At 38.9% G+C, this 18,033-nt stretch overlaps 1 protein-coding gene across 2 annotated transcripts in view; it reads left to right on the forward strand.

The window, feature by feature from the left end:
* The window catches only part of MEI4 (meiotic double-stranded break formation protein 4), a 141,863-nt gene that overhangs the window by 62,629 nt on the left and 61,201 nt on the right, over window positions 1–18,033 (forward strand). Inside the window, exons 4-5 of one of the 2 annotated variants that reach the window (XM_065588075.1) lie at window positions 7,596–7,727; window positions 8,442–10,486. In XM_065588075.1, the coding sequence (XP_065444147.1) occupies window positions 7,596–7,727; window positions 8,442–8,465 (156 nt within the window). In that variant the 3' untranslated portion in view covers window positions 8,466–10,486. Of the gene's footprint in view, window positions 1–7,595; window positions 7,728–8,441; window positions 10,487–18,033 lie in introns of those variants that run through there. The other variant, XM_008178124.3, reaches the window with a different exon arrangement.

Below are 18,033 nucleotides of genomic sequence, written 5' to 3' on the forward strand. Positions count from 1 at the left end.
TTGCAAGCTTCCACAGGGCTATCGCCACTCGCTTCTCAACTGTGAGGGCTGCTCTCATCCTGGTATCCTGGCGTTTCAGGGCAGGGGAAAGCAAGTCACAAAGTTCCATGAAAGTGGCCTTACGCATGCGAAAGTTTCGCAGCCACTGGGAAACACCCACACCTGCAGCACGATGTGGTCCCACCAGTCTGTGCTTGTTTCCCGGGCCCAGAATCGGCGTTCCACGCCATGAGCCTGCCCCAGTGACACCATGATTTCCACATTGCTGGGGCCTGTGCCTTGTGAGAGGTCTATGTCCATGTCAATTTCCTCATCACTCTCTTCGCCGCGCTGCAATCGCCTCCTCGGCTGGTCTGAGTTTCGCCTTGGCATGTCCTGGCTCTGCATATACTCCAGGACAATGTGCGTGGTGTTCATAGTGCTCATAATTGCCACGGTGATCTGAGCGGGCTCCATGATCCCAGTGCTAGCTACGGCGCCTGGTCTGAAAAAAGGCGCGAAACTAGTATCTGACAGACCAGGGGAAGGAGGGAGGGCGGGAGGGAGGGCGGGCCGAGTGATGACATGGTGTACAGGTACAGGGAATTAAAATCAAGAACGGTGGCTGTGCATCAGGGAGAAACACAAACAACTGTCACACAGAATGGTCCCCCCAAAGATTAAACTGAAAACCCTGGGTTTAGCAGGCCGTTGATTTGACGGAGGAAGGGGGAAGCAAATGAATACAAAGCAAATCTATTTTTTACATCTTAAGATGACGGTGCAGTGTGACTGATAGCCCTCGGCATCTTTCTGGGTGCTTGGCAGCAAATACTGGGCGCTTGGCAGTTAGTGTATTACGATGGCCTTCAGGCCTATTGCACAATCTGCTGCTCAGGGAAGATTCTGCTAATGTGCGATGACCCAACTTGTAATAGGACGGTTACGAGTCGTAATACACCATCTACTGCCAAAAGGCAAGGGGCTGGTGCAATGCAGCCCCACGGCTGCCAGCCCCACAGCTGCCAGCCCCACAGCTGCCAGCACCCAGATCGCCGATGAAAGCTACCAGTCTACTGCACCGTCTACTGCCAAAAGGCAGTTAGCTGCTGCTGCTGTGTAGCAATGCAGTCCCACGTCTGCCGGCACCCAGATGACGTATGGTGACGGTGAGCTGAGCGGGCTCCATGCTTGGCGTGGTATGTTGTCTGCACAGGTAACCCAGGTAAAAAGGCGCGAATCTATTGTCTGCCGTTGCTGTGACGGGGGGGGGGAGGGGCCTGACGACATGTACCCAGAACCTCCCGCGACACTGTTTTGCATCATCCGGGCATTGGGATCTCAACCCAGAATTCCAATGGGCGGCGGAGACTGTGGGAACTGTGGGATAGCTGTGGGATAGCTACCCATAGTGCAATGCTCCGGAAGTCGACGCTAGCCTCGGTACTGTGGACGCGGTCCGCCGACTAGAGCACTTAGAGCATTTTATGTGGGGACACACACAATCGGCTGTATACAACCGATTTCTATAAAACCGGCTTCTATAAATTCGAACTAATTTCGTAGTGTAGACATACCCTTAGTGTATTCCTCAGTGGGATCTGAGGAAAGTGGCCTGTAGAATTTGGTATTGGAGAGTTGTCTGGCAGCCTCCTTCTGGTAGTCAGACCTGTTCATGATGACAACAGCACCTCCTTTATCAGCCTCTTTGATGATAATGTCAGGGTGGTTTCTGAGGCTGTGGATGGCATTGTGTTCTGCACGACTTAGGTTATGAGGCAAGCGGTGTTGTTTTTCCACAATTTCTGCCTGTGCACTTCGGCGGAAGCATTCTATGTATAGGTCCAGACTGTCATTTCGACCTTCGGGAGGAGTCCATGTGGAGTTCTTCTTCCTGTGTTGTTGGTGGGAGGGTATCTGTGTATCAGTGCGCTGTTCAGTGTTATCTTGAAAGTATTCTTTGAGTCAGAGGCGGCGAAAGTAGGCTTCCAGATCACCGCAGAACTGTATCATGTTCGTGGGAGTGCTGGGGCAGGCCAGTCCTCGCCCACAGACAACCCGCCAACCTTAAGCATATTCTCACCAGCAACCACGCACCGCACTATAACAACTCTAACTCAGGAACCAACCCATGCAACAAACCTCGATGCCAACTCTGCCCACATATTTACACCAGCAACACCATCACAGGACCTAAGCAGATCAGCTACAACATCACCGGCTCATTCACCTGCACGTCCACCAATGTTATATATGCCATCATATGCCAGCAATGCCCCTCTGCTATGTACATTGGCCAAACTGGACAGTCACTACGCAAGAGGATAAATGGACACAGGTCAGATATCAGGAATGGCAATATACAAAAACCTGTAGGAGAACACTTCAACCTCCCTGGCCACACAATAACAGATGTAAAGGTAGCCATCTTACAGCAAAAAAAACTTCAGGACCAGACTCCAAAGAGAAACTGCTGAGCTCCAGTTCATTTGCAAATTTGACACCATCAGATCAGGATTAAACAAAGACTGTGAATGGCTATCCAACTACAGAAGCAGTTTCTCTTCCCTTGGTGTTCACACCTCAACTGCTAGCAGAGCACCTCACCCTCCCTGATTGAACTAACCTCATTATCTCCATACTGATTTATACCTGCCTCTGGAGATTTCCATTACTTGCATCTGAAGAAGTGAGGTTCTTACCCACGAAAGCTTATGCTCCCAATACTTCTGTTAGTCTTAAAGGTGCCACAGGACCTTCTGTTGCTTTTTACAGATTCAGACTAACACGGCTACCCCTCTGAAACTTTTAATTAGTGTTGTAAACTTTGTTTGTGCTGCTCACATAGTAGACCCCAATATATTGTAGAATTATCTGGGACAAACGGTAGCAAAATCTGCTTTATTCCAAATATGGTCCCTTTTTAACTTTCCAAGGATTTTATATAACAGAGTGGAGTGAATTAAAATTTATTTAACATAATCAGACCAGAGGTTTTGTGTAGAATTATTAATGACCAGTGCCAGGAAAAAATGAGCAAGTAGGTGATGGTCTTTGCTGTTTAATTTAAAGAGAGTGATTCAGTGACTCTGCAGTCATCAGCTTATTGAGGGAAAAGCTAGATCTCTTCAAAGCTTTATTTTATTCCATGACAGTCAGTTTGCTTATTTTTCTTCCTATATCTGCATCTGTGATGTTTTAATCTTTTAATCAATCAGTAATTGCAGATTTTTCTCATCGATCATTTGCCACTACTTACTGAATACAACTGCTACTTGTGCGATCTGCCACAATGTAAAACGCTATTGTTTGTTATATCTATTAACAAAATAGTATTCATAAAGTGGGACTTCATAGACTAACTACATATTTGTATCAGGGTGGGTTTGATTTAAATCAAATTGATTTAAATCACTAGTCAGGAAGACTTGATTTAATTCTTCACAACTCAGAGATAGATGTAGGTTTCATTTTTAGAAGATATACACTATATATTTTTAAGTGATTTATTTTGAAAATTTTCAGATTAGTTTTACAGCTGTATCAGAAAATGAATGGTTTACCAAAGGTAATTGATGCAGATTATGAAGTCATTGGGATGTGAACTATCTCCAATTCAACAGGTTAATCATTAATGTTTGGAGGATTTTTTTGATTAAAAAAATCATTGATTTTTATCCACCCTGATTTGTATGAAGTTAGACCTGAATTCTGTATAATGTTTACATTACCTCTGCTTTGACTAACCCATATCCAATAGTATATAAGGAAATTATCATACAACTTCATATACAACTTTTCATTGTAAGTACAAGGCATGCATTAGTGTGCTGCTCTAACCTCTGCAAGCTGTCAATGGTCCCAAAGATCACAGGGGCTCACCAGCTGTTCTCTCTGTTCCCCAGCCATGAGAGCTGCACCAGGTATTGGGAGATGGATAGCACAGGAGCTGCTATAGTGGCTCTTCCCTACATTTTGGGGAATCATCTGACCAGTCACTCTGGTTTTGAGTCTGTTTTTTACTGGAACACTAGCTCAAAGCCAACTTAATAAATTGGAGGATTATGGTCAAATTTCAGTTGAAGCTTCACTTTGAAGGTGGCCACTTTAGTGAGACACCTGAATACAGCACTGGCAATGACTAATTATTGAAAGCAAAGTGACTAGGAATCCTGTATTAAGGCTAGAAATGAAATGCTGGGTAGTATTTGAGGTGGCTCTAGTTGTAGGTAATAAGATTTTTTTAATAAAATTTCTTTTATATTTTTTCCATCCCAAGAAATATTTGCTAGGCTGATAGAACATGTTGTGTAAATAATACAGAAATTGACTTTTTATAGCCTGAAATAAATGACATTGGAAATCATGGTGGTTTGGTATACCTGACTGCCAAAGGCAAGTTAGTTTGCTAACATGCTCAAGGTTATACTCTAAAAGATGTAGAATTTGTAAAATATGTATCCAGCCTTAATGCATAAAAATGAGAAATGAAGTCAGTAAAGATGACTTGCACGCTAAAAATGTGAAACATGTTTGTTTGTGGCATTGCCTAAACCTCTGTGTAACAATTTGCAATGTACTTAACCTTATCTAGATCTGCAGGGATTATGTAGGCTGTCTAGAAGGCAGAATGATCGACATACAACAAGTGCTGCTCCAGTTATATATTATTAGTGGATACACCGGAAAATCTTTCAAAACTGTAGTTGTCTAAATTATTCCTGCAAAGTGCAACAATAGCATTGTGAATGATGTCTTGTACAAATGCCACATATCATTGTGTCCTGGTTTAAGGCCATATAAGATCAATGTGCCTGTGATCTCAAATTACAATTACATAGACTTAATGGAAATTGAATCATTTTGTCTTGAATGAAGTAGACATACTAGCTTTCTGGCGTACTTGCACCCTATCTCAGCAGGAGGTACTCTTATGCTGTTCAACCAGTGATAGTACTGTTTATAATTTGGGATGTGTGGGGTGTGTGTTTTATTAAAAAAAAAAAAAAAACAACCAACCTTCCATGTGTATGCCGTGCACTGGGACAGACGAGAAAACAATGGAAGGTTACTTCCTGCATGATTTTCCTCTTTAGTGTGTGTAAAGTAATAAGCTGTGATGGGACATCCTGAAGGAGTCAAGATATGAGATGTTATTTTATGACAAGTCTGTAACTCTGAAGACTGCTTGCAATCAACTCCACACATGCTTTATAAAATTTTAAGATAATATTGTTGCCAGTTTTATATGATCTCTCTCTTAATATTATGATAAAGTTCCAAGTAAATTTGATTGTTTGGAGGTTTATTTACCTTTTCCTCACATAAATTTCGTATTTATACTGTTTCCGTTATCTGTGAAAATGTAGTCATATTAGAGGACCTTACAGTATATTTTGTAATGTCATGATGATGATGATGATATTGGTGACAGTAGAAGTGACTTTACTGAATGAATCTGTGAATGAGTTTTGCATACAGTAGAACCTCAGAGTTACAAACACTTCAGGAATGGAGGTAGTTCATACCTCTGAAATGTTCGTAACTCTGAACAAAATGTTATGGTTCTTTCAAAAGTTTACACCTGAACACTGACTTAATACAGCTTTGAAAATTTACTATGCAGAAGAAAATGCTACTTTCCCTTTATTTTTTATTAGTTTACATTTAACACAGTACTGTATTGTATTTGCTTTTTTGGGGGCGAGGGGTGCTCTGCTGCTGTCTGATTGCATACTACTAGTTCCAATTGGGATGTGTGGTTGCAGCACTGGGCCCTTTAATTAGATATAATCCAATACGCAATGACTGAACATGTAGCTATAATCTTGCAAAACCATATTTTAATGCGTATAATCAGTTAGTGTTATAGATTTGTGTGAATTTTCTTCAGCTCTGCTCACGTTACTAATGGTTTTATACAAGTAGGTATGTGTTGACTGATATGTAATGCGCCTGAGTACGGCAAATTAGTCGATTTAGCCCTATGCCAGCTTTTTAGATGGCTATCAGGAGGGGTAGAATGAATGATAATGTACGTGCACAACTTGTTCAAATGGTGTAGGGCAGACCAAGATAGAAAACAGTATGGTATTTCCTTCCAACTTGACTGATTGCTTCATTGCAGCTATAGGTGGGCTGTGGCTGACTGGCTGGAGCTGCTATCTCTCTCCTCTCTGTCTCTTCACTCCATCCTTCCTTCCTTTCCTCCCCTACCACTGTTGCCTCCCTCCCCTCATTGTCCTCTCTCCGTTCCTGTGTTGTTCCTTTTAGTTAATTCCCTTCCTTAACTGCCTTTGTCCTATAATTGGTTGAATGTCATAAAATGAAAAATAATTACCCCCAAAATTGATATGTAAACCAAACAAACAATTATGTCACTCATATGCTGGTTGTGAACCATTACTCTGTTTGTATGTGTATATTTCTTTCCCCTTACTATGTGTCTGTCATGTCTATTTAGACTGCGAGTGCTTTTTCTTTAAGAAAGGGACTGTCATGTACTGTTTTGCACAGTGCCTAACACAATGGGATCTCAATCTTGGGTAGGTGCTCTAGATGCTATTGTTCCTTCACTGGTTTCTGTGAATCTGTTTTTTCAAAATATGCCGAGGTGAACACAATTATAAATGTATGTTCCATTCTCTTCTACTTCCATAATTTTTTTATTCTACTAAGTAGAGGTTCATTGTTTCCTTCATGACCATCCATTTCTGAAGGTTTTCTAAGAAGTCATGTTCCTATATTATGTTGTTTGGCATAAGGAATAAGATTAATGTGATTTATGTATACTTTTGATATGCACAGAGGCCACATAGCCATTCTGGGTTTAGTGAGGATATGTCCTGCATGGCTTTGTGTTTTAGGAACAAGAGGTGAATTGGGAGGGCTGAGTTTTCTTCTTTACTCTGCCACACTTTCTGGTAGGATCTTAAGCTCTGTGCCTCGTTTCCTCTTCTATAAAATCTTAAATACTAACTCATGGGGAAGTAAAGGCTAATTTTGTTAATGTTTGTAATGTGGTTTGAGAGCCTGAGATGGAAAGTGTGATTAGAAATGCAAATTACTATTTTCTGCCCACAGTGAACTAATTTGTACAACCTCTTCCTGTCCCCACACAATATTCTTATACTGATTTGTCAACAATCTGTTCTGAACATTCTTCCATTGATTATTGTTGGTGATAGTGTGCTTTGCACTATATAAGGAACTGAAGACATGACCGCTCCAAGGAGCTTACAGTTTCCCAACGGACAGCACACAAACCTGTTGAGACAGCCAAAGTGAGATATTAAATGTGAGAAACTTGAATGTATTGGTTGGGTGCTGGGGGGGTGAGGGAGCCTGGGCACACTAGCACCCACCCGTTTCCAAAAGACACCAAGATCCTCACATTTAAACACTGTGAGAGTGTGTGTGTGTGTGTGTGATGTAGTTTTTAGCTGTCAGAAGTAAGTTTTGAATTTATCTTCATTTTTTCATGTCTTCCTTTTTACATATTTATTTTTTAATTTAAAAGTGTGTGTGTGTGTATGTATATGTAAGTAAAGAGATCATACAAAGTAGGGGTTTGGACAGATGTTGAAAAGATGGAACTTACAGATACTTATATTCAGTTTCAGGTGCAGTATCCCGTGTCCCACACTCTTGTTTTGCTGGGAAGATGCAACATATTAAGAAAGTCTATAATATCTCTGCTGTTATCTGAAGTAAATCAATTTGCTGATGAGTTGCAGCAAGCCCACCAGGTACTGTTCTGTTGAAAATTTTATATTGTCATGAAGCAAAGTAAACAATAATACTTATTTAAATGATACAACTTTTTAACACTAGAGCTCTGTTTCAATCTCTTAATTTAAGATAACAAAAAGATCCACAGAAGTTGTTGACTTTCAGATTTAAATTTATATCTTCTACCAAATTTCAGATATTTTTTGAAAGTTAATTTTTTCATTCTACAAAAATAGCGTGTGATTTTCTTTTAAGTGAAAGATCAGCAAATTGAAGAAATTTCCCAACTAGGACCAGGTCTCAAAATATCTTAAATTCAAATACACGCACAATAGACCTTTGATCTGTTTGACACCTGTTTTGGTCTGGCTATGCTGTAGAAACTGCGCTGGTGGTGGCTATGGTTGATCCTTTCCTAGTGATTCATGGAGTTCAGGTATCCATTTTCAGATCGATCAGGTATCTTTGATACCATTGAGCACAAGATATTGTTATTTGTTTACTGACCCTCATTAAAGCTGACTGGGCTGTTCTTGAGTGGCTTTCTTTCTGGGAGATCCTAAAGGGCAATTGTTTATCTGTGGCTGTTGTTCCACAGATTCCATCTTTTTACCCTTTCTGTTAAATGTATGCATGGGGCTTGTAGGGGGTTACTGAGGAAGAATGTCTTGAGAAGTCTTCAGAATGTTAATACTGAATTTTATGTCTCTTTTCTGTCCCTGCTGGTGCAGTGGAGCAGTTTTATAATTGGCTAACAGAAATTATAGATGTGGACTGTGAGGAGATTTACCTAGCTGAAGAGCAAGTAGTTAATACAAGACTGAGATGATGCTTACAGGATTTGAGAAGCAACTGAAAGAGATGGTAAACATTGTATCAGCATCCCTGAATGTTGGGGTATGCAGACATGCAACCTGGGGAGTTTCTTGGATACCCAAGGATCATGTGCTTATCATGATCTGGCACAGACAAGGAAGCTACAGTCTTTCTTTTCAGAGATGGCTTTTGCCTTGGTTATCTAGCTATAAAAATATTTATACCCCGCAAATTGCTCTTATCCTTCCCTTGTTAACACAAGATTAGGTTATTGCAGTGAATGAGGTATGGAGAACAGAATGGAATGGAGGTTGTGGCTTGGACAGGGCTCATTTCATAGGAGATGAATTTAAGATTTCTTGTGCTGGCTGTATTTTGAAATAGAATGATTGTATACTTGGGCTAAGCATACTTTTTCAAGTACGAAACAAGTGTTTAAAAAAATTACCTCCAGGGGAAAATATATATATATCATTTGTATCTGCTGAACAGATGTGAGATCAGGGAAATCCAGTAGATCCCAAGGCATTATTGTAGTTGCATGCAGAAACACGACACTCCACTGTACTCCTAGTGACCCCTAAACTCCTCTTAGAGTATGGCTCCCTTATACACTGCTCTGGAAAGTTCTACAGACAAAAAACACATAACAAGAACATAATATCTGGAGAAAAAGGAAAGCCCAAGGTATTGAAAAGTATCTAAATGACTCATTAAAGTCATATAGAAAAATATTCTAATAGAGTTCCATGTCATTTATTTCTGTTACAAATGTATAAACACCTCTCTCTTCAACATTAAATATTCCAAAAAAACAACCTTAATTGTAGTTCTTTTTTCATTATGCTCAGTTTGAGTGATACATTTGTTGAACTACTTGTGTATTAATTATGATATTATGTGGAACGTACGTTTTGGCTACTCAAAAACAGGTAGGTAATTAACAACATGAGATTACAAAGAAATAGCATTTCCAAACTAAACTCCTGAAATTCTTTATAAGGATCAGCAAAAATTGAATGAAAGGAAAAAGAAGGGATGAGATTTTCCTGCATTATAGTAAGGCATTGGTGACATGCTGCCATTCTTGATAGTATCTAAGAAACTGAACAAAAATCTGTACATTTCATTTAAAAATAGAAATATGTAATTTAAAAAAATAATTTTTAAAAATTAAATAACCTGTTCTGGCATGATTAAATCCCACCTGTGTAAAACTCACAAGATTATGCACCCATTATTTCAGCACATTGCTGTCACCAGTGCTGACACAGCACATATCAAGTGTGTTGCATCATCCATTATGCTCCATGTTGATGTAAGGGTTCTGTTGGGTTATTGGGAAGACTGTGTTGAGCTCAAGAATTATGATAGTTCATTTCATTTTGCCATACAGAATTTTTTGTGTGTGTTGCTATTCTGTGTTGTATGCAAGACTTAGTTGGATGAATCCTATGTTTGATGAAGAGATAATGGCATGAGAGTTTATAAATTGTGTATTTTGCGGATGATAAACATAGGGCTAAATTAATACGCCATGGCTTTTAACCTTAAATTATACTCTTTAATAGTGTTACGTAGAGGTGGATTTTCCAATGACAAATACAGTTAATGGTGTTCTGTAAAGCAGATGTGGTTTGAGAATATTGCACTACTAAATTCATTTGTAAATGTAAAAGAGTTGATATTTTAATCCATAAACAATTTTCTACATAATAGCCAGTACAATAAATTGTAGGATAATTTCTGTGCTTGTCTTATTAAACCAGAATTCTAAATGAAAAATGACATCAGCTTTGATCTTGTCACATTGAACTAAAATTTTATTCTATTTACTTAGATATGAAAGTTGTTTTCAATATTAATTTATAAATTGTGTATTTTAATTTTTTCTGTATAATTGCTGATTCTGAAAAAATGATCACAAAAATAGCCTCAAATGTGCACAATTAGCAGTGTTTCAATAAAATGTCCCTATAATAACTTATAAACACAAGTATATGTTTTTCCTACATGTAATAAGTATTTTGGGAAATTATGTTTAACAAAGGTATCATAGTTCAGAAAAGGATTAAAATACTTAATATAAATCCTGCATGCTATTCTGCTCAAAGTAAAAATATAAAATCATTTTCAAATGTACAGAATTCATGTTAAAGTTTTTCCTCCATCAACATTTAAATTACAGTTTGCAGAAAGATGATACTCTGTACCAAATGTCACTAACTGACAAATGGCCAGATCCTGCTTCATTTGTCAAAACTATCATTGGCTTCAGAGGACATCTTGCTTGATTGCAGAATCAGGCTCCAATAGGCATTTCAGATATCCTGTTTAAAAAGAACAAAATCGAGAATCTGAATCTTAGTTATGATCCAACTAGGTTTATAGTGTGTGACAGGTTTTGACTTAAGAATTCCAAAAGATCTAAAAAGAATGGAGCTGTGTCAGTTGAGCCTAGACCTATGTCTCTACATCTCACAGCTTTTTCAAAGCTGTATGTTGAACTTGAATTTTACCGACTAAAAAATAGATTCTGTATAGGAGAATGGATCAAATCAAATGAAACAAGAAAGAAGAAGTAATTGTTACCTGAAATTGTTATACTGATCTTTTAGAAACCTCCTGAATAGTTAAATCTTGTGGTCTTAGAGGCCACAAATGAAAGAGAAATGTATGAATAATGAAGGTTTGCCTAACATTTTATAACACATCTCTCCATATTTTAATATATAAAATAAAACCAGCTAAGATGCTTATATAGCAATAAACCACTTTTAAATTTTTACTGACTTTCATCCTCAGAATACCATTTTTTCACAGCTTTTGTTCAGTCATTGCGTATTGGATTATATCTAATTAAAGGGCCCAGTGCTGCAAACTCTGAAGCAAGTGAGTAACTTTACTCACATTGGCTCTGATTCTGAAAAGTTCTTAATCATATGCTTAAAGTTAAGCACATACATAAATGCTTTCCTGAATGACAGTGTAATAGGGTCTTCGGTGGGCTGGGAGGCCTACTGGTTAACATCCACTCACTTGTGGGGCAGTGGTAGGGGAGCCCGGGCCCATCTGCTCCATCAGCCTCTGACCCAGGGCCCTAGGAAGGATTAGCATTACCCTCCCGGAGTTACTTCCTACCACTTCTCTCCGCTTCCGGGACCAGTTAAGAAAAAAGGTAACCAAACAGTCAGCCCCAGCCGGACTCAGCATACTGTCCTATTACATCAGGGAGCCATCACTAGCCTCTTTTGGCAGGTGCCTTCGGGGTAGGTATGTACTCCTCTCCAGCCTTCTGAGCTTTTCAACCCTGTCTCCAGTTGGAGCACCCTCTGCAAGATTGGAGGGATGAGGCTAGCTGGGCCCAATACTGTCCTTTAACCCCTTTCGTCCCAGTGTGGGTTTTGTATACCCCCATCAGACTGGGCCATTGTTTTCTATTTAGGTACATATATTAATGTAAACGGAATTGGGCCTCTTTGATTGTTACTTCTGTGGTATATGGCTTGTTGTCTTTGACTGAAAAGCAACATGGCCACCTATGTGCTGTATAATTAATAATTGCAATTGATTGTAAGAGCCTTACATCGCACCTATCCTGCAGGAACAGGAGTGTCTTGATGTTTACCAAAAAAAAAAAAATCGGAGTTGCTTAATATTATTTTCTCTGTAGAGCAGATGGAATTTATGGCTCCAGACTGTATTATAGAATGTAGATTATTCCTTCAATCAGAGTGCTTATGTAGCACATTTTCCTTGGAGGTGTCTCATAATCGCTTCAGAGACAGAGGATCAGAAATGGAAAGCACGTATTGATTGAAAGAATGTTTCTAACCTGCCAGGCTTTCAGATTTTAATTTTTTTAAAGAATTGTTAAATAGAAAATAAGTTGAACTTAATTGGTGAGACCTTTTTTGATAATACTAGGTTTCACCTCACTAGGATGTCTTACCTAACTTTTGAGAACAGGTGTGGGCCAGATATGATGTAAGCTGTTTAGGCTCTTGTTTAATTATTCTACTGGGTAGTTAGATTAGTAACATTTTTGCACAGTATATAAATTGTATTAATTGTTTTTCCAAATAGGCATAGTTGCTGTCCATATCTTCTTCACATGTAAGATATTTATTTTAGGCATTTTTAGTGACATTTTTGAAATGGTAATTTTCATGCTAACAAATACTTTTTAATATCTTTTTATATATATAATGTGTGTGCATGCAAAAACACACACACATATTATGAAAACTACCACTACTTTGGAAGACTGCCAAAAATATACATGGAAGCACGTAGTTCTTCTGTCAGTAAGGACCTGATTCTGCAGTCCTTCTGTATGGAAAGCTATCATAGACTTAAGTGAGAGTTAAGTGTACAAAAACATTATATGATGTCTTAACCTATGGAAAGCAACATAAGAAATTCCTATTACCTATCTGGTGGAAAAGATAGAATTATAATATACCTTCAAGTTCCATTCACAGTGATTCATTTATTAACTTACGCCCCAGTTCTGCAGAGTATTTAAGCACCTGCTTATGTCTGTCCATAATAAGTTCGAAAGCTTGTCTCTCTCACCAACAAAAGTTGGTCCAATTACAGATATTACCTCACTCAGCGTGTCTCTCTCATATTCAGCAAAGCACTTAAGGTCATGCTTTGTTAAATAGAGATGGACTGCTGAATTGGGACCAGGGCAAACAGAAAGGATAAAAGTGCTGCAGAGATTAATGTTCTAGTTTAGATCACATGCAGATGTTATTGCATCAAATACATTCTGTTAGACTGAGAAATCACTTTGAACAACTATTTGTGGAGTAACAAGGAAAGTTTGAAAAAAGGGAAGCGTAAGTACAATGTGTTTAATGGAACTGAGAATATCTCATATTCTTCTGCTTGCTCTTCAACACTAACGGGTACTCATGTCACTGTAATATCACACAGATGGCAATAGTTTCTTACTGAAAAAAACAAGGCTATTAATTATTTCAGTGGGTAGGGAACCACACTTTCTGAGAGCTATGCATGTCAGTGAGATACTAAATGTCCAGCTGGACTGGTAGTGGTATAGTTGTGTTGGTCCAAGGATATTGTAGAGACAAGGTGGGTAAGTTAATATCTTGTACTGGACCAACTTCTGTTGATGAGAGAGAGACGCTTTCGAGCTTACAAAACTGTTCAGGATCCAAGAAGCAGGAAACCAAAACCAAACCAATAACAACAAAAGGTAGCTTTTGTGACAGGGTAGCTGGCCCTTAAATGAAACCAGGCACAGCCCTCTTGTTCCAGTTCAGATGAGGCCTAGATTGCTATAATGAGGAGGGTGGGGCTCCCCATTGGAGTTACAAAATGGGAGAGAGTCCAAAGGTGGGAGTGTTCAGAACCCAGAGAGCCAAGGAAGAGATGTCAGAAGATGACCAGAACTAGGTTAAAAGTTTTAGGGAGGTGGTGCCCTTGCAGGAGGGAGAAGTAAGAGTTCCCTAGTGAGTGGTGGAGGTAGATCAAGCTTCTGAAAGGAGAAGGTGGGAAGGAATTTGGGCGACGGGGGGGGAAATCACCTACAAACTTCTCCAGGCCAGAAAGCCATGCCAGAGGGGGCTGAAGGCTGGGAAATGATCAGTGCGCTGAGCCCACTGATGTCTCTGGGCAAAAGTTGGAGATGTACCTCAAAAAGAAACAGGATGGGGAAACACCCTAGTAGAGGGGCGGTGAGAGATGCTGGAGCTGTACTTAAGAGGTGAGCATGTTGAGAGACATCAGTGCTGTACTGGAGAGCAAGAGCATGGTGAGAGATGCCAGAACTGTATTTGGTATGTTGATGGACTATAGGGCCTTGAAAGACTTAATGTACTGTTTGGCTAGTGTCCTGGGTCCTGCAACCCATAGCAGCTAGCATGGCTTCTGTTCCCTTCTCTTTCTTGCTCAGCTTCCTTTTCCTGTTTAGATACAATCCCAGCCTCAGGGCAAAGCAGGGTTCTCCTTGATTGTGCCCAGACTGTTTTGGCTGGAGCTTTCATACTGTACCTTAAAGAGATAGTGCACCCCACTACATACACTCTCCCATCACTCATAGGAAGGGAAGGGTCTTATCTGAAACTCTGCCCCTCTTCAGTCAAAACTTGATACCGGTCACAAGTGCCATAAACATTGCAGACTGGGGATCTAGTTTTACTGCTAATGTCTTCTGCAATTCCAGATTAGATTGCAAGATACATACAAAATAATGTGGCATGCCAGACAAATAGGTAAGTGATAAATGGGCCATACAACCGCGCAATTCGCCCTGACGCTATCATGGAATCTAGTAAGGAAAGAGGAATTTAAAGTATTCTTAGGCAGCTGAGAAGTAACATTGCTTTGGCTATACTTAGGTATAGCGCAAAATTGAAGATGACACATAATCAGAAAACTCAGGTGCTTTTGCGAATAGAAGAAGTAGGGATATCGATTTCATGAAGAGAGAAAGGATCTCTTTATTACTGTTGACTAGAGAATTATTTGCTGGAAGAGTTCAGTGTTGGTGAGTCATCTCATTCACTAGAGAATAAGTGATGGAGGGGGAGGAAAGCCATCATTGTAAAAATCAGAATGTATTGTATCATAACAGAGAAATGGGTTTATGTTACTGGAAGCCTTTCTGCTTATATTTTATGTATGATTTGAAAAAGACACACCATACCATGATTATAAATTACTATAAATAATTTTAATTCTTGCAACAGGATAAAGGAATGTGATTAACATCTAGCTGGATTCTGCTTTCTGGCTTTACTTTCATACCGTCTGTGCTAATTACTTCCTTTTTTTCCCTCTGACTACTGCTTGCTTCCTCTCAGCAAATTCCACTGTGTGATGGATAGCTGAATGAAAACAAGACAGAATTCTGCCTTTTAACCTGCTTTGTTCACTGGGCATTCCTGCTTATTTACAAAAAGAAATGTACTAGAGAAAAGTAAGCACTGCTTCCTTCAAACTTTGATTAGATATTGAAACCCTTACTTGCACTGAGCAGCATTCAAGGAGTCAGTGCAAGTAAGGGTATTACAAAGGGAAACATTGTACATTTGTGGTAGTTAAAATATTTAAATTACAACTGATAACTATATTTTAAAAGACCCTCTATCTCTAGATTTGTTTAATATTACACTTGGAATTGACAAAATTGGAAAAATTTGAGATTTGGTGTTTTAACTATATTTTTAAAAGATTGTTAAAAATCTGTGTTGTTTATTTTAAGACAGCCCTCACTGAAGTATTTTATAGAAACCAGTATCAATACACAGTCCCTACCTCAAAGACATTGTCATTGAAATATAGATATGAAACATGATAGCAAATATTATGGGTGGTATTGGGGGAGGAAAGACAAGGAATGCATCACAGAGTTTTTTTAGAAGAGCTTTTCTTAGTTTTTATAGCCAAACCAATCTGTGTGGTTACAAATACTTACACAATAGATTTACAATATGGGTTTGTATCCATTTGTTACTTTTTTGATTCCTTAAAATGTATTTCATTAATATAGTGAAAAACTATTTAAATGTTTCCACTTCTATGGAAAAAGGTTGCTGGTATTAATGCATAAGTCATAAAATCTGTATCTCTAGCATTAATTATGGTTGTTTAGCATAGCTAATTATTAAATTGCCCATAAATAACAATTTTGTCAAGTATATTAAAATACAAAATATAGAACTATGAAAGGATAATAGATTGCCAATCAGATCTTAATTTCATTTTTCATTTTAAAAGTGTTGCTGCTTTTACAGTACAAGATTTCTTATTCTCTCTCTCTCTCACTTACATACACACTGTCAGGGTTCCCTCCTCACTCTGAACTCTGGGGTACAGATGTGGGGACCCGCATGAAAGACCCCCTAAGCTTATGTCTACCAGCTTAGGTTAAAAACTCCCCTATTCATTGGATTAAGTAACACTGCCACCACCAAGTGATTTAAACAAACATTTAGGGAGGGCCACTTGGAGCCCTACCTTCCCGAAATAACCTCCTAAGTCCCTACACCCCTTTTCTTGGGCAGGCTTGAGAATAATCCCCCAAGCCCCTACACCCCCTTTCCTGGGGAGGCTTGAGAATAATGTCCTCACAAATTGGTACAGGTGAACACAGACCCAAACCCTTGGATCTTAAAACGAAGAAAAATCAATCAGGTTCTTAAAAGAAGAATTTTAATTAAAGAAAAGGTAAAAGAATTACCTCTATAAAATCGGGATGGTAAGTACTTTACAGAATAACAAGAGACTCAAGAACATAGAGGATCTCCTCTCTAGGCAAAACCTTAAAGTTACAAATCCAGGGATAAGCCTCCCTCTAGACAAGGAAAATCACAAGCCAAAATAAAAGCAATCTAACAAATTTATTTGCCAGTACTTACTAATGGAGTTGGATAGCTTGCTTTCTTGATCTGTCTCCGGCAAGCACACAGAACAGACAGACAGAGAACAGTCAAAACAAAGCCTTTTCCCCCCTCCACAGATTTGAAAATATTTTGTCCCCTTATTGGTCCTTTTGTTCAGGTGCCAGCTAGGTTACCTGAGCTTCTTAACCCTTTATAGGTAAAAGGATTTTGTGCCTCTGGCCAGGAAGGATTTTATAGTACTGTATACAGAAAGGTGATTACCCTTCCCTTTATATTTATGACACACACTCACACACACCATTCTCATTCTTCTCTAAACGTTTGGAAAAATGCTGCACATAATAAATAGTACCTATACCTGCCAAGTGACCCACATTTTGGGGACACAATTCCTACTAAAAATTCTGCTGAAGAGAGAACTTTTAAACATACTGCATTATATTTACCTATAGAGTTTATGAATAACTCTCACTACTTAAACAACGAGGAGTCATCGTTGTTTTTGCTGATACAGACTAACTCGGCTACCACTCTGAAACCTCTCACTACTTAGACACCTCACCAGGGTGTTATGAGGAGTAGCTGATGATTGTGCAATGCTTGGAAAAATGTGAATTGTATATCTAAGGTTTGATATTAAACATAAATTGGTACAAAACCTAATAACTAAGCACCGTAAAGCTATCATCATCATAGCACAGGGCCGCGTGAGCTCTTAAATACACAAGATGACACACACACTCATTTTATTTACAACCACATTATGTGCTTAAATTTATCTTCTGAAAATACTGCTGTTTACGTGCTCAAATGTGCACTCAGAAGGTCGCTGTTGAGTTGAAATGCAATTACAGTAGAACCTCAGAATTATGAATATCTCTGGAATGGAGGTTGTTCGTAACTCTGTAATGTTCGTATCTCTGAACAAAATGTTATGGTTCTTTCACAGTTTACAACTGAACATTGACTTAGTACAGCTTTGAAACTTTACTACTACGAAGAAAAATGCTGATTTCCCTTTATTTTTTAGTAATTTATGTTTACAACAGTACTGTATTTGCTATTTTTTTGTCTCTGCTGCTGCCTGATTGTGTACTTCTGGTTCCAAATGAATTGTTGATCCAAATTG

This window comes from Chrysemys picta, chromosome 3 (genome assembly GCF_011386835.1).
Source record: "Chrysemys picta bellii isolate R12L10 chromosome 3, ASM1138683v2, whole genome shotgun sequence".
Classification (NCBI taxonomy): domain Eukaryota; kingdom Metazoa; phylum Chordata; order Testudines; family Emydidae; genus Chrysemys; species Chrysemys picta.